Source organism: Salvelinus fontinalis, chromosome 18 (assembly GCF_029448725.1).
Source record: "Salvelinus fontinalis isolate EN_2023a chromosome 18, ASM2944872v1, whole genome shotgun sequence".
Taxonomy (NCBI): domain Eukaryota; kingdom Metazoa; phylum Chordata; class Actinopteri; order Salmoniformes; family Salmonidae; genus Salvelinus; species Salvelinus fontinalis.
In genome coordinates this window covers 45,708,286-45,730,558 of record NC_074682.1, presented here as the reverse complement: position 1 = coordinate 45,730,558, position 22,273 = coordinate 45,708,286, and the positions used below count along the sequence as shown (strand labels likewise).

At 43.0% G+C, this 22,273-nt stretch overlaps 1 protein-coding gene across 7 annotated transcripts in view; it reads left to right on the top strand.

Moving 5' to 3' along the window:
- The window catches only part of LOC129815626 (disks large-associated protein 4-like), a 224,167-nt gene that overhangs the window by 158,728 nt on the left and 43,166 nt on the right, over nucleotides 1-22,273 (top strand). For 5 of the 7 annotated variants that reach the window (XM_055869600.1, XM_055869601.1, XM_055869602.1 and 2 more), the window contains 3 exons: nucleotides 98-327; nucleotides 6,297-6,489; nucleotides 9,397-9,661. In XM_055869600.1, coding sequence (XP_055725575.1) covers nucleotides 98-327; nucleotides 6,297-6,489; nucleotides 9,397-9,661 — 688 coding nt within the window. Of the gene's footprint in view, nucleotides 1-97; nucleotides 328-2,928; nucleotides 3,025-6,296; nucleotides 6,490-9,396; nucleotides 9,662-22,273 lie in introns of all 7 variants that reach the window. The other 2 variants (XM_055869607.1, XM_055869606.1) reach the window with 2 other exon arrangements.

Below are 22,273 nucleotides of genomic sequence, written 5' to 3'. Positions count from 1 at the left end.
ACAAATTACATTATGTAATTTTTTTTATTATACTGTCACTATCATGTCAATATAAATGTCATATAGAAAAACATATCTGGGTTGCTGCTGCTTGCAGGGGGACTGGAGTAGCACGCTGGGCCGCAGCGGCGGAGGAGGAGGAGGAGGAGCCAATGAGATTCCATGTCGGCGTATGCGGAGCGGCAGCTACGTGAAGGCCATGGGCGACCTAGAGGACAGCGACGACTCGGACGGCAGCCCCAAGCCCTCGCCCAAAATGGCTGCCCGCCGTCAGAGTTACCTCAGGGCCACCCAGCAGTCTCTGAGCGACCAGCTACCACCACACAAGTAAGCTCAGTGCCAAAGTTTCATCACATGGACAATGGACATGTAAGCATAATGACATACAGTGCATTCGGAAAGTATTCAGACCCCTTGACTTTTTCCACATTTTGTTATAGACTTATTCTAAAATGAATTAAATAAAACATTTTCCTCATCAATCTACACACAATGCCCCATAATGACAAAGCAAATACAGGTTTTTAGAACTGAGCTCAGGTCCATCCTGTTTCTATTGATCATCCTTGAGACATTTCTATAACTTGATTGGAGTCCACCTGTGGTAAATTGAATTGATTGGAAATGATTTGGAAAGGCACACACCTGTTTATATAAGGTCCCACAGTTGATAGTGCACGTCAGAGCAAGAAGTCATGAGGTTGACGGGATTGTCCGTAGAGCTCCGAGACAAGATTGTGTCGAGGCACAGATCTTTGGAAGAGCATCAATAAATGTATTCAGCATTGAAGGTCCCCAAGAACACTGTGGCCTCTATCATTCTTAAATGGAAGAAGTTTGGAACCACTAAGACTCTTAGAGCTGGCTGCCTGGCCAAACTAAGCAATAGGGGGAGAAGTGCCTTAGTCAGGGAGGTGACCAAGAACCCGATGGTCACTCTGACAGAGCACCAGAGTTCCTCTGTGGAGATGGGAGAACCTTCCAGAAGGACAACCATCTCTGCAGCACTCCACAAATCAGGCCTTTATGATAGAACGGCCAGACAGAAGCCCCTCCTCAGTAAAAGGCACATGACAGCCCACTTGGAGTTTTCCAAAAGGCACCTTAAGGAATCTCAGACCATGAGAAACAAGATTCTCTGGTCTGATGAAACCAAGATTGAACTCTTTGGCCTGAATGCCAAGCGTCACGTCTGGAGGAAACCTGGCACCACCCCTACGGTGAAGCAGGGTGGTGGCAGCATCATGCTGTGGGGATGTTTTTCAGGAGCAGGGACTGGGATTGAGGATTGAGGGAGAGATGAACAGAGCAAAGTACAGAGAGCTCCTTGATGAACACCCCAGTATGAGGTCCTGAGGTTAAGGTTCACCTTCCAACAGGACGACGACCCTAAGGACACAGCCAGTCTTGAACCAAATCAAACATCTCTGGAAAGACCTGAAAAAAGTACTGAGTAAAGGGTCTGAATACTTGTGTAAATGTGACGTTTAAGTTATTTTTATACATTTCTAAACATTTCTAAAAACCTGTTTTTGCTTTGTCATTCAAAAATCGAAGAAGAAAAAATTGATCCATTGTAGAATAAGGCTGTAACCTTTAAAAAAATATGGAAAAAGTCAAGGTGCCTGAATACTTTCCGAATGCACTGTATGACTTGGTAACACATTCAGGTGGAAGTGAACCTGGACTAACAACAATATTTATTTCGCATTTCAAACACGCAAGCAAATACACACACACAAATCCTCATGCCCACTCTCTCTTTCTCTCTCAAATCCATACATGTACACACACAGACTAACCACACACACACGGCCCATGACCCCATTTCAAACAGAGGTGTGACATGTACAAAGGAGACGGTCAGGCTTCCAGCTCTTGGCATTCCAGTTAACAGGCCTTGCATACTAAAGAGACTATAGCAAACACACACAGTCAGACAAGCTGTGCTCACTCAAGCGTGGGATTAAGCACCGTCAGACTCCCACCTCCTACACATGCCAGAGTTCCGATTACGGTTTCCTCATCCTTCATTTATTAAACGTTCTCACAACGTAATGGCTTGGCCTGAAATGATAGACTCCTCATACAATAGCGTTTCCGCAACATCACAAACATGATGCCACCTTCAGCTTCTGCTCAGACAGACAGTGAGCCACCACAAACTAAGCTATAGTCTCATCATCTCACACTGACTGACTGAGGTTTCTAGCACGTTGTCTCTAGATGACATCTCTTTCTGAAGCAGACAGACACAGACTGGGCTAGACACAGAGGGACACAATGCATTGGGTATCCTATTAATTTTCACATAATGATAAACAAAATGAAACCCAATTTGGATGAATAGTGGCAGAGAGCTGGAGCACCGATGAGCAAGCTGCTGTGTTTTATTGTTTATGTCTCTGTTGATTTGCTCAAACAAAGACATTTGTTGTGTTCTCCAGGTTCTCTGTGGTCAGGGCTGTATTGAAGTAAATGTGTACCGATAAGATCTAAAAACCTAATTTGGCACAAATGTAATTCCATTGGGGAGTTTAGATTGCCACCACAAAATGAGGAAGTCTAAAGGCAAAAGGAATACAGTACAATTTCAGTCCACAAGAGGACAGCAAATCACAAAGCAATGTATACATGCCAATCGGAACTATATATGCCTGGTAATATCACTTTATACATACAATTACACATTTTTTGGGTCACAGACACATAGAAAAAGGGAATATATGAGTTACGTCATTATAGCAAGCTTTTTGTTGACAGAGACAACACACACATCATAATAACGCAGCAGGAAGGTTTTCTAAAAGAAGTAACAACATGGAGTAAAAAACACACTAAATGACTCTAACCCTGCTCCCCTCCCTGCTAAAAACCAAATGTCACACCCCTGTTCTCCCTCGTGGTCTGCTCCACCCTGGTTGGCAGGAGCAGCAGAGCCCTGGATTACGCCATGCTGCAGGGGGAGCTGGAGGCACTGTGGTCTCCTCTGCACAGTGTGTCCTCTCTGCACCAACTGGGCAGGTCAGTGCTATGCAGCCAGCCAATCACCACCAAGGGGACAGGTTTACGCTTGCACCAGATTGGACGCTGTCCCCAATCAATCAGTCAGTCACCCAGCACCCAGTCCCCCAGGTCTTGCCCACCTCTTCGGTTCACCCATGCTCCGTCAGTGCCAACGCCATGCCACTCACCACCAGCCCTTTCCTCCAAGCTAATTCTCCCACCCCATAAAAGGTGTGTCATTGCCCAGCTTGGAACATTCCATGCCAGGGGTACCCCGTCTGTACCCAAGGATCATCACAATTACAATCACAATTACATGACAAGTGTAATGTCATGTCACTATCACTGTGTGCCTGTAATGGCTGTCGCTTTCCTCATCCTCAGATGAGGTGAGGAGAGAAGGATCTTCAGACCAAAATGCGGAGTCAGGGAAATAAGCCATCTTTATTACAAATACGACGGCCACTAAACAAAACAAAACACTTTCAAAACTTACACAAAATAACAAAACGTAACGAACGGAACCTGAACATAAACTTACATCGACAAACGTAAACTCACGAACAGGAACGTTACATCGAAACGTACGAACAGCCAAACAGCCCCGAAGTGAATAACATCGAACACAACGAAGACATCACAGGAGACAATCACCCACAAACAAACAGTGAGAATGCCCTACCTAAATATGACTCTTAATTAGAGGCAAACGCAAACCACCTGCCTCTAATCAAGAGCCATACCAGGCAAACCAAAACCAACATAGAAACAGATAACATAGAATGCCCACCCAACCTCACGTCCTGACCAACTAACACACAAAAACTAACATAAATAGGTCAGGAACGTGACAGTGCCAGAAAATACCAAAAAAGTATAGGCTCTCTTTTTGTAATACCATTCAGTATTTCTGAGCTGAATTTGGATCATTTTCCCTAATGCTCTTTAATGTTGGCACCATGATGCGTGGAACAAGGCTTTACATATGCTTGACCTGTGTATCATTGGCTTTGCATTGTTTGTGTGCTATATGGGGAATATTATTGTAATGAGATGAGAGATATATTATTCACAGGTGTTATGATGGGGGCAGTGATGCTGACAGATGTTATGATGGGGCAGTGATGCTGACAGGTGTTATGATGGTGCAGTGATGCTGACAGGTGTTATGATGGGGCAGTGATGCTGACAGGTGTTATAATGGGGGCAGTGATGCTGACAGGTGTTATAATGGGGGCAGTGATGCTGACAGGTGTTATGATGGGGCAGTGATGCTGACAGGTGTTATGATGGGGCAGTGATGCTGACAGGTGTTATGATGGGGCAGTGATGCTGACAGGTGTTATGATGGGGGCAATGATGCTGACAGGTGTTATGATGGTGCAGTGATGCTGACAGGTGTTATGATGGGGGCAGTGATGCTGACAGGTGTTATGATGGGGCAGTGATGCTGACAGGTGTTATGATGGTGCAGTGATGCTGACAGGTGTTATGATGGGGGCAGTGATGCTGACAGATGTTATTAAGATGGGGGCAGTGATGCTGACAGGTGTTATGATGGGGCAGTAATGCTGACAGGTGTTATGATGGGGCAGTGATGCTGACAGGTGTTATGATGGGTCAGTGATGCTGACAGATGTTATTAAGATGGGGCAGTGATGCTGACAGGTGTTATGATGGGGGCTGTGATGCTGACAGATGTTAGTAAGATGGGGCAGTGATGCTGGCAGATGTTAGTAAGATGGGGCAGTGATGCTGGCAGATGTTATAATGGGGGCAGTGATGCTGGCAGATGTTATAATGGGGGCAGTGATGCTGACAGGTGTTATGATGGGGCATTCATATTGACAGGCAATGTTCCCTCTAAACTGCACGCTCCTCCAGGACTGCCACGCTGAAGAAATGCCAGGCCACGCAGAGACGCATGAGATTGAACTTCATTGAGGTCGCCTCATTAGTTTGCAGTTTTCTGTGATCATTCAACATTATATCAGCTCCTTTTCAATGCAACATACCAAAACAAATCTAACTTTGCAAAATGTAGTCTGTGATTTAATTGGAGGCAGAGCCAGAGCACAACGGAGTATCATTTTATTTGCTGGGGTAGCCCACAATCGGTCTTTCAATCACCCGCGAGTGAATGTGCTTTTCAGATCAGAGCGCAGAGCTGCGCGTGTGTACATTTGTTGATATTCTTTGCTAGTTAGCGAGTTATTAGCCCAGTTTTAGATGAGTATAGGTCAGCAAAGGGGAGCTCCTGCTTCCTACAATAGCACAAAACGTGTAGGCTACATTCCAAGTGCTCTTTGAAAAGCCAGTCAGCTAAAATGTTTGTCTTAATTAAAGGGGCAGTGTAGTATTTTGAGACGGGCTTAAATATGCAAACAAGCCAATAGGCAGAGTTGTCTAGTTCTCCAAATGGTAATAATAATGAATTGTATTTTGTAAAGTGGTTTCTTGCATCATACAACACAATACAATGCAATGTACAGTCACCTATTTGGCCCATGGTGTTACAGACCAAGTAAAGAAATCATAAATGAATGTCAAGCCCTTCATAATGTAAAACCTTTTTTAAGTATCATGCAATGTAAACCTACATTGAAAACCACATAGGCTACTGTAGACCATATCATAGAAATCAAAACCTATTTCCATTTTTAAAATGTTATAGGATTTGCTCCATTGGTATTGTTGGTAGGCCTACATTATGCTCAAATAGCCACAATAGCCTATTGGCTAATGTCTAAAACTGGGAGGGTACAGCCTCAGAGTTGTAAACGCACGCCGGGAGTTGCACAAAATTCTCACAACATTCAAGTTTCCGCTCACAAGAGCTAAAATTTGCTCAGTGCCCCGAAGAATTAGAGGGAACATTGCTGACAGGTGATATGATGGGGGCAGTGATGCTGACAGGTGATATGATGGGGCAGTGATGCTGACAGGTAATGAAAGGAACCAGGGATGAGAAGTGACCTAACCTGAACTTCTTTCTACCTTTCTCAATTCCTCTTTCCTATCCTCTCCGTTCCTCTTCTTTTCTCTGCTTCGCTCCTCCTCCCCTTTCCTCTGATCTTATCCCCTTCTCTCCTCACATCAACTCTACCCTCCTCCTCTTCCTCATTCCCTTCCCTCCTCATATCAACTCTACCCTTCTCCTCTCCTTTCCTCTACCTCCTCCCCTGCTCTCTGATCTCATCAACTCTCCCTCCTCCCCTCCTCTTCTCTCCTCCCCCTCTCCTCTCTTCCCCTGCTCCTCTCCTCTCTTCCCCTGCTCCTCGCCTCTTCAGCTGTCTTCCTTCACTTCGAGAGCTGTCTACCAATCGTAGCCTGGACAACCTGGACTGTCTGGGGGATCCGGTGAGGGGCTCCCTGTTCCCCCGCTGGGACGATGAGGACTTCAGCCAGGGAGGCGGCTGCAGCACCCTGGGGAGGAGCAGCTACATGGGCCAGGTCAGAGGTCACCAGGGATGGGGTAGTGAGGTACAACTGGCATGGGACTTAAACTTCTCAGGATAAGATTTTTTTTTTCTTCTTCTGATCCCCTTTCAGATTTGTATATATTTTTTGTGTCAGAATAGTGGGACTGTACAGAAAGAGGGAGATAGATGTAGGAAGGCACAGACAGGAGAGTGACTGAGACGAGGCTCAAACCCTGTTGCCAAATGCCATGCGTCATCCTGAGTTGGGAGCGTTACCACTACACCAGACTCTGGCATTTTAGACCATTTCATTGAACAGATTTTCATTTTTGAGTGACCTATCACATAAACTCTCCACTCCTACACCTCAGTAGACTCTGTTCTAGAAGATTTTGTATACACCGGAATCCCAACACAGGAAGACCCATTGCCCTTCTACTGACAAGGTCACCATGGTGATAAAGAGTGTGTGGATCCTCTGATCTTTTACAAAAGGCCTGTCAAACTAGGCTTTACAGTCCATTAGTAAACGCAGCAAAAAAAGAAACGTCCTTTTTTCAGGACCCTGTCTTTCAAAGATAATTCGTAAAAATGTTACACAGATCTTCATTGTAAAGGTTTTAAACACTGTTTCCCATGCTTGTTCAATGAACCACAAACAATTAATGAACATGCACCTGTGGAACGGTCGTTAAGACACTAACAGCTTACAGACGGTAGGCAATTAAGGTCACAGTTATGAAAACTTAGGACACTAAAGAGGCCTTTCTACTGACTTTGAAAAACACCAAAAGAAAGATGCCCAGGGACCCTGCTCATCTGCATTAACATGCCTGCTGCAAGGAGGCGTGAGGACTGCAGATGTGGCCAGGGCAATAAATTGCAATGTTCATACTGTGAGACGCCTAAGACAGCACTACAGGGAGACAGGACAGACAGCTGATTGTTTTCACAGGGGCAGACCACGTGTAACAACACCTGTACAGGATCGGTACATCCGAACATCACACCTGCGGGACAGGTACAGGATGGCAACAACAACTGCCCGAGTTACACCAGGAACGCACAATCCCTCCATCAGTGCTCAGACTGTCCGCAATAGGCTGAGAGAGGCTGGACTGAGGGCTTGTTGTAAGGCAGATCCTCTCCAGACATCACCGCCAACAACGTCGCCTATGGGCACAAACCCACCGTCGCAGGACCAGACAGGACTGGCAAAAAGTGCTCTTCACTGATAAGTCACGGTTTTGTCTCACCAGGGGGGCGATTCATGTTTATCGTTGAAGGAATGAGCGTTACACCGAAGCCTGTACTCTGGAGCGGGAGCGGTTTGGAGGTGGAGGGTCCGTCATGGTTTGGGGCGGTGTGTCACAGCATCATCGGACTGAGCTTGTTGTCATTGCAGGCAATCTCAACGCTGTGCGTTACAGGGAAGACATCCTCCTCCCTCATGTGATTCTGAACTGGCAAATCTGGTGCAGTCCATGAGGAGGAGATGCACTGCAGTTCTTAATGCAGCTGGTGGCCACACCAGATACTGACTATTACTTTTGATTTTAACCCCCCCTTTGTTCAGGGACACATTATTCCATTTCTGTTAGTCACATGTCTTTGGAACTTGTTCAGTTTATGTCTCAGTTGTTGATTCTTGTTATGTTCATACAAATATTTACACATGTTAAGTTTGCTGAAAATAAACGCAGCTGACAGTGAGAGGACGTTTCTTTTTTTGCTGAGTTTATATGTTTAGCATTTTGACCCCATCTTGGGGAATTTAAAACGTTTAATTCCGAAAATGTATGTTGATTGACATGTAAATTAGTAGAAGAGTTATTTGGAGCTGCAAGGTACAATGTTAATTATTACACCTCATTATTTCAGAAGACTTCCTGTGAAATTTTACTGTATATCAAACAAAACAGTACAACAATGCAATTGAGTAGACACATGCTGCTGTTATAAATATACAGTACTATAGGACTACTGGAGCAAAAACAGGTCCTGGACCAGGTTATAGATCTCATGGTCTCACTTTCTCTCTCTCTCTCGCTCTCTCTGTCACTGCTCCCTGCTCTTTGATTTGTTACCACTAAAGCGTGAGGCCGAGCCGACTCCATAAGTTACGACTCAAACACCATATTTATTATATTCCTGTCACTCCAACATTGTGTTAGGCATTTTAGTAAGCTTGGTCATGTCCCTCAGTCAAATCTCAGTCCTTCATTTGCACTACTGCTCTAATCTAATTTCTCACCAAGTTCATGCGAGTCAATCAAATTACTAGGTTTTTTGAGAAGTTAAGACATCTTTGATTAATACTATGAAAGTGACACTGAAACTAATGGGCAGTAAAAATATATATATATATATGTAGCATGTTAACTACCGTGGACTTTGACTATAAGTTGCTATAAGGAGTTGATTCGGGGTCGGGACAAAGTGTTACTGCTGCACTTTGCTTTCCTCTCACCCGGCCTTAATACTGTAATGTGTCCTTTCGGCTGCATTTGATTGCATCCACGCCAAATGTCACACAGGTGGACCTAGCTCACCCCTCTTACAGACATTGTCAGCTATGCTCTCCATGGCAGACCTGGCTGAGTTCAAATAGTATTAGAAATTTGAAAAACTCTTCAGCCAACCTGTTTTCTTCAGCCTGCCTGAAGTACCTAATGGGTAGTGTTAGCACTTTTGGGACTATACCAGTGGTTCCAATACGCTAGGTAAGCTTGATTAATAAGCACAGTTAAAGTATTCGGGAAAAATCTAAATACTACTTGAACCCATGTCTAACGACCATGCCTATCTTGTCCCGGGACAAACCATGCATTTCTGTCCCAGTCTGGACATCTAGCCTGAAGTAGTAGACTGCATGGCTACTACTGCGCTGTCCTCTCACTCTAGCACTGCCACCCAGGCCGTGATGCCATCCTATGCCACTAGTGCCAACCTGCCTCTCTCCTTCCAGCTGCAGGACCTGGAGATGATTAGCCAACGCTACGACGATAGCTGCTCTGAGTCGGCGTTCCGAGAATCCCACACACTTTCACGCTCCCATTCCCAGGCGTTGGAGCCTCCGGATCTACCAATGCCCACGTGCTTCCGATCCCGTAGCTATAGCTACCTGCGGGCCATCCAGGCCGGATGCTCACAGGATGACGACACTGCTTCCGTGGACTCGGATTCGCCGCCGCCGACCGCCACTACCGTTCGCACCTATAGCACCAGCACTGGTGAGTAGGCTTACCTACTGATGCTGATCAATGGTTAGTTTTGCACTTTTACCTGCTAATGGTTGAGCTTTGCATTAGGGAGCTGGGTATTAGGTTAAGCTGATTCTAGATCTGTGCCTATGGGCAACTTCGCTGGATTCTTATTGTTGTTGTCGAGAAGGAACCCACAGTAAGCATTTCGTTGGATGGTGTGGTGTATACCATGTGTGTTCCGTACATAAGACTAATAAAATGTAAACTTGAAAAAAGTGAATTATTGGATAATGGATTATGCAACATATCCTACACCGTCGCTGATTAAATTATATTCCTGAATTAAGTTTTGTGTTATTGGTTTGTGGCTGCAAACTGTAATGCTGTGAGAAGATAATTGTGAAAGTGATGTAATCTTATGGGTCGAGATTGACAGAGATTGACCTGGTTATTGGTTATGTTTGTGTATAGAATCATACCTGTGAGCTCTCTCTGTTTGATTGAGGCGTAACCAATAGAACTCTACATTAATAATTTCTTCTTGGCTAGTGACAGTTACCTGGCAATGGCCATTTTGTGGTGGTGGCTGCAGGGGCGGAGCCAAAATATAATTCGCTACTGGCAGTTTAATGCTGATTGACATCTAATTTCACCTCTTGTTGAAAGAAGCATTTATTTTTACGTTCAGGGGGCGCATTTTTCAAATTGAGGACAAGGAAGAGAGAATATTAACGTCACTTGCGAGATACAGAAGAATAAGAATAAGAAGAACATACAGAAGAAGAGAGAATATTTCCACAAGCTCTTTTCGCAATTGGCGAAAGCAGTAACTTAAGGTTTTTTATTTATTTATTTATTTAACCTTTCTTTAATCAGGAAGGGCTCATTGAGATTTAAAATTTATTTTTCAAGAGCGTCCTGGCCAAGATAGGCAGCACCAAGTCATTAGAAAAATTACAGACAAACAACATTTAGCATCGGGTTTAGGTTTCCTGAACAACTTTTACGAAAGTTGAGTTGCTGTGTAAGTTAACCTTAGACCTTTGGCTCCATTAACAGACAGTTAATCAGATGAGAGATCGGTTCCCAATTTAGCTTAACATCATATTTACATCTGTGCTAGTAATACACACATATACAGTGCAGTGTCGTAAGTTACACTATACGAATGTTTAGCTAATGTGTGATAACTAGTAGGCTACAGCTGTCAGTGTTCAGCAAGTTAACATTCAGCAATTTGAAATCCATTAACTCAGTTAAATTTTCGTACTTTAACTCAAAACGAACAATTGTTATTATCAATCTGTTAACGTTCCACAAAAGATGACCACAATTTGCAGATAGCCTGTTTGCTATCGTAAAGGTGTAAGAAATTATAGCTAGCTAAGTTACTTACTGCAGAGTAGGGCTAGCCATGATCTAACTAGTAACTTAGGCTGGTAGTTGATTTTAAGGTACAGTTAGGATAATGGGGATTTGTAATTAAGATTGGACTAAAATATGAGTAATTGAATGCTTAGATGTAACCATAGACTCTCTTATTTTTGCATAGGGTCAATTAAACATGAAAAGAAAGGGAGAGATATCAGACTTCTGTTCCAAAAGGACCCAATGGTAGGCCAGGCCTATAATTTAAACTACACATTTTAGTTAGCAGCTGTTAGTATCTAATCTTGTGGATCCCTTAATTATACATTTCCATGGAGATATGACACATTATTTAACGTGTATTTCAGACATTTCAAGATCCAGAGAAGAGGGTCCTGTACAGCCGTGTTTGAAAACATTTCCCAGAACTCAGCATGGTACTAGGCAAAAGGTTTTCAACAGCTCCTGGTATAAGGACAATTCATGGCTTGAATATTCTGTCAATCAAGATTTGACTTATTGTTTCAACTGTAGGCATTTTTCTCTGCCCAATACACCTGAATCTGCCTTCACAACACAGTTAGGTTTTTGTAACTGGAAAAAGGCGTTGTTTGAAATATTCTGGGTTTAATCTCCATTCGAAGGCAGAGCATCATATCAATGCTATGTATGCTTGGAATCAGCATAAAAGGGCTATTGACAGCAACTCATCAATGTTAGATGTCATAAATGAGGACCGGAAAAAGAAAGTGGAGGAAAACTGTACTGACATTAAACAATTTCAGATGTTCTCCTATTAACTGCCACTCAAAATATAGCGCAGAGAGGTCATCGAGAGTCTGATGAGCAGAGAGTCTGATGAGCAGAGAGTCTGATGAGCAGAGAGTCTGATGAGCAGAGAGGTCATCGAGAGTCTGATGACTCTCACAACAAGGGTCTTTTTTTGACAATCTTAGAAGAAATAGCAAAGCATGAACCTCTCATAGAAAAAAGGATGAATGCATGTGGCAATGCTAAGTAGACAAGCCACCAAATCCAGAAGGAAGTTCTTGAGGGCTGAGCTGAGATGGTACAAAGTTATATAATAAGAGAAGTAAAAGAAAGTGGAGTTTTTAGTGTAATTGAAGATGAAACCAAAGATTTAAATAAAAAATAACAAATGTCTTTAGTTGTGAGTTACTATTACAACGGGACCATCCACAAAAGCTTTTTACACTTTGTCAGCTGAAAGCTTAGATGCAGCAGGTCTCACAAAAAAAGGATAATTGATTGCCTTGAAAAACATGGTCTGGACACAATAATTTTGTGGCGCAAGGCTATGACTGTGCATCCGTCATGAGCGGAAAGCATTCTGGTATGTCTGCACAGATTAAAAAGAGCACATTGTTTGAATTTGGTTCTTGTCGATGCTGTAAAATCAGGGCCTGAGGCAGTTAACTTTTTTGCTCTCCTGCAGAAGCTTAATAACTTTGTATCTGGCTCATACGTTCATCTCAAGTAGCTGGCAGTTCATAAAGAGCTGTATCCCCAACAGCAGCCCAGGGAACTACAGAGACTTACGGATGAAAGGTGGGCATGCAGATACACGGCATGCCGTAATCTGAGGGACAGGCTTCCAGCAGTTCTGAGAATGCTACAGGACATCACACTTGAAAATAGTGGTGATAGATCAGTGGAGGCAAGGGGCCTTCTTTCTCAGATGTACATTTCATAGGGCTTTTGGTTACCTTTCGTAAAGTGCTTGGTGATGCCAAATGTCTTCCTGACATGCTCCAATCAAGCTCTCTTGACCTAGAAAGGGCTGTGGATCTAGTAGGTGCCCTTACAGACACATTACAGGACTACCTAAGTGATGGTTACTTTGGAGAACTATGGAAAGAGGTTGAAGAGATTGCAGAGCACTGCAAAATAAGTGTACAAACAGTGTGTAAAAGACTGCTTAAGATTTCACGACTCATTAATGATGAGCACTGTAGGACAGAAAAATGGTGACCAAAGTGATGGTGAGAGCTTCCAAAGAGCTATCTTTTATCAGGTGCTTGACAGTCTCACAGGTGAGCTGCAGGGGCGTTTTTCAAAGAAGAATTGTGAGACAATGCAAGGGGCCCAGTCTCTCAACCCAAAGAGTACAACATTCTTGAATGAGGAGCCTCTGTTTGCCTTTGCTCAGACCTTTGAGTCAGATTTAGAGGACCTCAAACATGAGGTTCATCAAACCAAACGGCTTCTTGATAGGAGAGAGAAAAGTGGAAGGGACAGACCGTCTACTCTCCTTGACTTTGTTGAGTTTCTAGAACCTTATAAATAGATCTTCCATGAGCTATTTCGACTCTGTAAGATTTCTGTTGTTACACCAGTCAGCAGTGCTTCTTGCGAGAGAAGCTTCTCAGCTTTAAAACTGATTAAAACCCACCTTAGGACAACAATGGTTGATGACAGGTTAACTTGGAATTCTCAGTGTTGAGTCAAGGAGGGCACGTTCCCTCAACATGGATGAGTTTGTGAAACATTTAGCCAGTTCTCAGCAGAACAGCAGAAGTATGCTGTTTTAAATCTACCAGGGATAATTTGGCACTTAGACAGTCCCTCTGGTCATAATTAAAACCTGCACTGTGTACTAGCTAGTACACTGACATTCTAAAATTATAAATACAAAGGGTATCATGTCACAGATTTAATTTGGTATTGATTAGGCCAATTCCAAAACTTTCTTTGCTATTAGTTAGCATAATCTATATGAGCATAAATATGATACTGTACGTTTGTAATATTGATGAGCACCAAAATTATTTTAATTTTTGAAGTCCATTTCTGCTTGATACCTGGTATGTCAAATTGCAGTGTTTTTTTGTAAATTTACTTTTTTGTAAATAAACTATGCAATTTATGTAACACACAAATGCTATCTTGTCTCATTGGTGCTTGAGCTTTATTTTCTGAAAATAGTTTGGATGTTCAACACTTATAGACCCAGAATATATATTCATGAAAACAGAGTGACCCAAGTCTCTCCAGTACGTGAGTACAGTACTGAGAGAGAGAGAAAGAGAGAAAGAGAGAAAGAGAGAAAGAGAGAAAGAGAGAAAGAGAGAAAGAGAGAGAGAGAGAGAGAGAAATTGAGCTGCAGTTCTGAGGTAAAGACACTGACTAGTCATAGTATGTCTAGTGGAGTAACCCTTTTAGACCACACTATCTGCCACATTGAAGAACTCCGGGTTAAGTGAATTATCACTTCTACCACTAATCAGCAATCATAGGATTCATGCTCCTTCATGCTCCTTAGATGCCAGGTTAGGGTTACACACACATTTTCTGTCATGGTCTATGGATCCCCTTAGGTAGCCTTGGCCACCCCCTGGCTAACCCATGTATAAAACTCTAGTTCCGGCTGAGCAAATACAGAGGCTGAAATAGACACTCGGTTCGTTAGAATTGACATCGTGACTTTCTTTGCTATTTTGTATCCACGTGCTACAATGCAGGTTACAGTGTGTCATGTTGGTTGTTGTCAAAAGCCTCCACATCGCGGCACTGTTGACCGTTTTCGCCACGCCACTTGACCCGGTTTAAAGAGACCGTTTCCTTGACAGTAGGCTTTACCAAAAGCTTGCTGTTACTATTTATCGTCTTTGACAGAAACTGTTTCGACTTTGGTTGTTTAGAAGTCAACAGGTCCTGCGATGTTGTCTTCATTTTTTTAAATTATTTTTTCTTCTGATAGGCTACGAGGGTAAGTGTTGGTGCCAATAATGTGACTTCTATGGAAATATCTATCTCACTCGCTTCTCAAGTCCTGAACAGCTTTACATTCTATATTGTTCGAGCATGTGACGCAACGGATAGGCTACTGTATATACGATACTGTAGCAACTGCTATTTGAGTTTGAAAGTAAACCTGCGGCGAGGACACAGTTGAGTTCACTGAGGTATAACATTTGGCCACTGTCTATAGATGCGCAATATTCGGCAATCGAGATCAGAGCGCGCGCGATGTAGCCTAATGTAAAGTAAGGTTTCATTCATTATCGTGTGCGAAAGGCGGATCATATTGTATTTAACTGTACGTCGCTATGGATAAGAGCGTATGTTAAATGAAAAATGTATTTTGTTTTTGTGTAGGCTATTACCAATAAGGTATCTAGGTTTATATGAGCAACTTAATTCTACATTTCTGTGAAAATAGCCTGTCCTATAGCCAAGGAGAAGTTGTTCATATTGATATGTCTTGGCAATCAATTCTCATTGTCAACGAAGAAACCTCACTTGTAATGTAGGCTATTGGCTATGTAAGCTATACAAATAAAATGGGCATAATGTCTATATCGCCCTGAACCAGTGAAAGCAGATCTGTTAGTCGCAAGGTAAGACCGGTAAGAATGACTGTGAATAGTGTGCCATATTACCTTCTTTTTTTAGCATCATTGTATCCATACAGCAAGGTTTCCCAAAATATATACTGGATCCACAGTTAGTTTTTTTTTGCCTTAACACTACACAGCTGATTCAAATAACCAACTCATCATCAAAAGTGTTGATTATTTGAATCAGCTGCGTAGTGCTAGGGCAGCGTTTCCCAAATTCGGTCCTCAGGACCCCAAGGGATGCCCGTTTTTGTTTTTGTTTTTGCCCTAGCACTACACAGCTGATTAAAATATTAAAAGCTTGATGATTAGTTGAGTCAGCTGTGTAGTGCTAGCGCAAAAACCAAAATGTGCACCCCTTGGGATCCCCAGGACTGAGTTTGGGAAAACCTGCGCTAGGGCAAAAACCAAACGTGCACCCGGGGGGCCAAGGACCAAGTTTGGGAAACCCTGCCGTAGAGGAATATCAGCACAACAGAAAGAAACCACCTATAGAGGGCAATCCCGATGAAGGACTGTGTCCCACAGCTAATTACAGATGTGTCTGAGTGGTATAGCCAGTGTGAAGCCCAGGGTTTGGCACCAACCACGTTAAGAATCTATCTGGCCGATATGCTTTACAATGGGTCATTCACTTTCATGTGTTAATTTACTCCTGACATGTTTATGCAGCTCCTCCACACAACGTTACTGTCCCCCCTCCCTACATCCTTAGTTACAGATCAGATGCCTGCCCTGAGGGCCATATTGACCACTACTTTCCCCTCTCAAGTGCTTTTATTGCTTATGGGCTTGTGTGGATGTCCCTCTGCCACTATGGTATTATTTAGGGGGACCCATCCCATCACCATGTAAAGCTTACTAGAGTGCTCTACCGCTGAAACCAGGAGTACTGTTATTAGGACCATGTTATGACGATGTGTGTGCCCATGCAAGGACTAGTGCACCCCCTGTGATGGGAGGCTGGGTAAGTGAGGTTCTGTGTTAGCCATGGGATTAGTGGGAGAGTACGAGAGTACGAGAGGGCAACCAAGTCATAAATGAACCACTTTTATGTTAAGGAATCTCCCAGGGGATTAGAATAGAATATAAAGACATGCTTTAAAGAGCAACTGAGCAACTCAGCAACTCAGTCAAATGTAAATCAAAACTAGATGTTGAACTGACTTGGTCAGTAAATAGCTTGGCAGTATATAGTTGTCTTCTTCAGTTACGTTCTAAATCAATTCTTTACATACTTTGGTCTTTTAAAGCCCTTTAATGGAGTTCCATCACCAACAGTGATGTAGGTTGTGGGAATGTGGTTGGCCAATTTCCCTTTTCCAGAACATTCTCATAGCTAACTGTAGAACCCTAATAATAGGGGACAGACTCACTTGACTGTGGTGAATCGACTGTGGTGAATGCCGAGAAAATTGTAGTTTTCAGTGATTAAATAGTGGTCCAGTTACCGAAGGGAGCCAAGAAACTGCAGTGTGTAATTTTCCTGACTCTCAGCCCTGCCTAGCAAAGCGAAGAGCTAGTGAGCTACACAGTCAGCAGTGAAAGGACTGAGGATGACTCATTCACACCCATGAGCTCATAATGTGACACTAAAACCTGGGTGTTAGCGGAGAGATTAGCTGTAGCTATGTGGGTGTGATCTATGATCCATGAGATCATACCATTCTAAACGGCCATCCTCCTCAACTCCTCCCAACCCACCGCTGGAGATAAGCTATAGGGACTTTCTCAGCCTCACGCTGTGTTCAGTTGGTATCAACACAACACAGAATTCACAGGACTGACAGGAGTTAATTTGCGCTTTTCAGGCCCCAAGTTTCAATAGTTGTTCTGCATTTCGTTGACTTTGTGTCGACAACAATGTCGACCTTGCTTAGAGTAGCAGCTGAATGTCTGGCTTTGGTTGAAGCAAGCCTTGTGAATTCTAGAGGGAAAGTGTGTTTTGTGAGTGAGATTGTGGCTAGTGTGGTCACACTGAAACAATAGTCCTAATTCTTTTAGGTCTGTTTTACTGTGGGCAGCAGTTAATTGAAAAGAGGTTGGGGAGTTGATTTGGCCACTGAATGGGCTGAAGTCCTGAAGGGAAGGTAGCCAAACCACCAAGCCCAGGTCCAAATCCTTTATGTTCTCTGGAGAGACTACTTGTCTAAGTAGGATGACAGGAAGGCTGGCAATTCCAAGATGGCAGATAAGCAGAAGCAAGTTAGGTTCTCGGTTGCTAGGATCAGGAAAGCAGGCACCTGATTTGTCTGTCCATTGTCTCTAATTGTCCAATCCCATTCCTATCTATGGTACATTTCCCATAAATTAGCATAGCTGGCCAAGACCATTTGTTATGTTCATTTTTGTTTTGTTTTATATAGTAATTGGCAAGAGACCTACTACTAAGCACTTTTCTTGGAAGATGCTTAGTGTAATGTATCTCAAATGGTTGGGATTGTACTTTACGGTTCTGTGTGAGTGGAGTCATTTGGACACTACCTATGTTCAGTTATGTATTTTTTCTTCAAATCAAGCCGTCCCTGACCTCCAGTTGTCTCTGGGGAAGCAGCACTAAAGAGTACTAAATACAAGCTGCTGATATGCCTCTGTCCCTTTACGTTGCCAGTGCCACGGCATCTGTCTGTATCTTTTCACCCCTGATGACTAGTGAAAACTTTAGCACCCCCATCGACAGAGAGAAGACCTTGTCCCACTTAGTATGTTCATTCTTTTTGTAATGACAGTGTGCAAATCATTGGTACGGTGACACTCTCTCCCTCCGACACCCCCGGATTTACGAGCAGGTGTTAAATCTGTGCCACATCGCCAGGGGAGGCAGCTTTTCGCCACCTTTTCTGCGGTGTCATCTCTGTCATGTAATAACCATCAGGCTGCCAATTAGGGAAGTGGCGGTCACAAAATGTAATCAGCCGGTGATTGTCAAACAATTAACTGTCGGTCTCACGGTAATTGACCGTTAATTAACATAAACACATTTAGCATTTCCTGGCTTCCACACTTAGCCTACAAGCTATTGTAAAAAAAAAAAAAAAAAAGTCAAATCCATGTAATATAGCCTACACCTTCACATAAGTCCATTATTTATTTTAGACAGGTCTAAAGAAGCATGATATGAGGCAAATGTAGTCTATTTCAGAAGAAAAGAATAGCATGCTCTGAGTTGTCCTGATGTGGCTTTGTGAAACGGCTGTGGGCTGCACTAGTTCATTTAGCAGGCAAGATTAGCTTATAATTCTGTGACATTATTTTATGTTATTTTATAGAATGAATAATGCAATTGAACAAAGCTGAATAAAATAGAAATATTTCCTCCAAACGATTTGAGGGAGTGCGCACATGCAGCTATTCTGTGTTGAGTGGTTAACAAAGAAATAAGTATTCCTGTATGCCTAATTTAGAGTTATTAATGTGCCTTTAGTTGTTCTACAAATGTTGGGCTATGTTTTGAATTTTAATACATAGTATGGCTGCATGATGAGACTGATGATTTGAAAAAAGTCGTTTGAAAGGCATGAGCTCTGCTTTGTTTTTTTGCACAGGTGGTACTCACTCCAATAGTCTCTCATTCACAATTCGACATGCACTTGATAATGCCTCAAATTCCACGGTGGCATCCCCTTTGTGGCCGTAATTCACCCTAAAAAAATCCTGCCTGTTAATTATCTATAGGCTATGTTTCAACTTGTCAATTTCAAATAATTTTCTAACAAGTTGTATTTTCTAACAGTTTGAATTAAAGGGGTGTTCCGCCTCCTCATTAATTCACATTCAGCGTTGCAGACAATTTCTTTTTGAGGTTTTACTGAGCCGGATAAACTTCTCTCTTCGAGGAGAGCCCCTTCATTCATGTTTGCGCAGATCAAGTATGCATATATTTGCGCTGTCTTGCAAGAATGTATGTATGTATGTAAACTCAGCAAAAAGAGAAATGTCCTCTCACTGTCAACTGCGTTTATTTTCAGCAAACTTATCATGTGTAAATATTTGTATGAACATAACAAGACTCAACAACTGAGACATAAACTGAACAAGTTCCACAGACATGTGACTAACAGAAATGGAATAATGTGTCCCTGAACAAAGGGGGGTTCAAAATCAAAGTAACATTCAGTATCTGGTGTGGCCACCAGCTGCATTAAGTACTGCAGTGCATCTCCTCCTCATGGACTGCACCAGATTTGCCAGTTCTTGCTGTGAGATGTTACCCCATCCTTTCACCAAGGCACCTGCAAGTTATCTGACATTTCTGGGGGGAATGGCCCTAGCCCTCACCCTCCAATCCAACAGGTCCCAGATGTGCTCAATGGGATTGAGATCCGGGCTCTTCGCTGGCCATGGCAGAACACTGTCAGCGTTGAGATTTTCTGCAATGACAACAAGTTGAGTTCGATGATGCTGTGACACACCGCCCCAGACCATGACAGACCCTCCACCTCCAAATCGATCCCGCTACAGAGTACAGGCCTCGGTGTAACACTCATCCCTTCGACGATAAACGCAAATCTGATCATCACCCCTGGTGAGACAAAACCGCGTCTCATCAGTGAAGAGCACTTTTTTCCAGTACTGTCTGGTCCAGCAATAGTGGGTTTGTGCCCATAGGCGACGTTGATGCCAGGGATGTCTGGTTAGGACCTGCCTTACAACAGGCCTACAATCCCTCAGTCCAGCCTCTCTCAGGCTATTGCGGACAGTCTGAGCACTGATGGAGGGATTGTGGTGTAAATCGGGTAGTTGTTGTTGCCATCCTGTACCTGTCCCACAGATGTGATGTTCGGATGTATCGATCCTGTGTAGGTGTTGTTACACTTGGTCTGCCACTGCGATCAGTCCGTCCTGTCTCCCTGTAGTGCTGTCTTATGCGTCTCACAGTACAGACATAATAAACACCTGCTCTGCCCAAACCCTCCCCTAACCCAGACGACACTGGCCCAATTGTCCGCCGCCCCATGGGTCTCCCGGTCGTGGCCGGCTGCGACAGAGCATGGACTGGAACCAGGGTCTCTAGTGGCACAGCGAGCACTTCGATGCAGGGTATTAGACCACTGCGCCACTCTGGAGGCCCTAACGGTGCATTTTTATGGAAAAAATTATCATCCCCAAACTTGAAACTCACGAGCTGCTTATATATGCCAGTTAGGCTCTGCACCCCTTGTAAAGCGGATTAATGTGCTTCATTTTAATAAGTTATTTGGCCACTTTAGTTGGGGTACAAACCTTATTAAAACATTTCGGCCCATGGGCTAGGCTACATGAGGTGTGCAAATATGATTTGAAAAAGTCAAACAAAAAAAGGCATTGTTTCTTATGCTGGGCATCATTCACAAGTGATAATATATAATTCACAATAATATTGTCATCCATTAGACTATTCTTGATTTAATCTTGTCTTTACATATACTAAATAATATTTGTGACATTTGTTTTGATTTAGAATGGACCATTATCCTGCACCTGTACCCTACCAGGGGCAACGGGGAAAAATACATGTAATATATTCACTTAAATAGCGAATGCCAGCCAGGTGGGCTGTACTCCTGTTGTAAAGAGAAGCAATGTGCTTAATATTAGGAAAGTTGATTAAAAAATATAGTAGGCCTAGCCTATAGAAAGCTGATGGGGTCCTCCTCTTTTTATTAGTGGGCATCACTCTGTTTTCTCCTGCAATTACATAGCCTATAGAAATGTTGCGCAACATGAGCTCATGGCCTCTCATGAAGTGTTTGATTAGATTTACCATTACATTTGCATTGATGTCAGAGTGATTAGAGGGACAATAGAGTGCTGAGTACCAGGCAGTTATCATGTACCTTCATGACTCGTGATCGCCGGCGTGGCGGTAATTCTGAAACCGCAACAGCCCTACTGTCAATGGGCATGTAATCATCTCATTTTTTTGTTTGCGTCGCCAGTTCTTTTGGAAGCGAGATCTAGTGGGGGAGAGAGAAAGTGATAGATGCTGAATATTTGTTTTATTACACTGTTTTGTCATTAGTGTTGCTGGGGTATCTGCTGTTCATTATCATGTCTGCTTATTGCCTGACATTTTGTTCATTATGTAATGAAGTGCTTGCCTTTGCATCAGTGTGAAAGTTTCAGCTTCTCAGCTAAACAGTAAGTAATTTGTAAACAGATACGTAAAATGACTTGTCATGACAACTATCCTGCTTAGTTTGCATCAGGTGGTTATCTTGCAGTTGGACAGTTTAAGGTGCCACATGGTTGAGTTAGCGTCTGTCCATTATACAGCATAGCATTGTTTACACGTCCAAACAACTCATGGTGAACTAGTCTCACAAGTGGCCAGCTTGACCAGTGTCCAGAGGGCAGGATAAGACCAGACCGTTGGCCCCTTTCACATTCCACTCAGAGTAAACATTTTGAACAAAGCTCCGGGTTGTTGCATTCCTTCTGGTTAAGTCAGAACAGCTACTCTTATTTAATAGAATTGCACCTCGGGGGTGGCAGCCAGCAACGAGTACAGCCTGAGCTTCATTAAGTTAGGAACAATATTTAGATGTTTGCAAAGCCTTAAACTGTTTTGCAGATGGGTTCTGAAAACGAGCTTTGTCAGCATCACAATTCTGTACATTACTGGTGGAAGGATTAGTTGCATTATCGCAGTCATCACACACTGGGCTGACTATGTTGTATGTAAGTGATTAGGCGTGACAGATAGAATTTGGAGGGAAATGTACTCCGGAGACCTGCACTCTCTTCCACTATCCATATAAGATCTCACATTTAATTGTAATTTAAAGGAAAATTCCACCCGAAAACTATCTTTGAAAGTTAAATATCTTGAAAACTTTGCTGACATGCAAAACATTTTGGGAGTTTATCAAAAATGGACTAATAAAACAAATGCCAAAAGATGGTGGAGTTTTCATTTAATTTAAGTGGC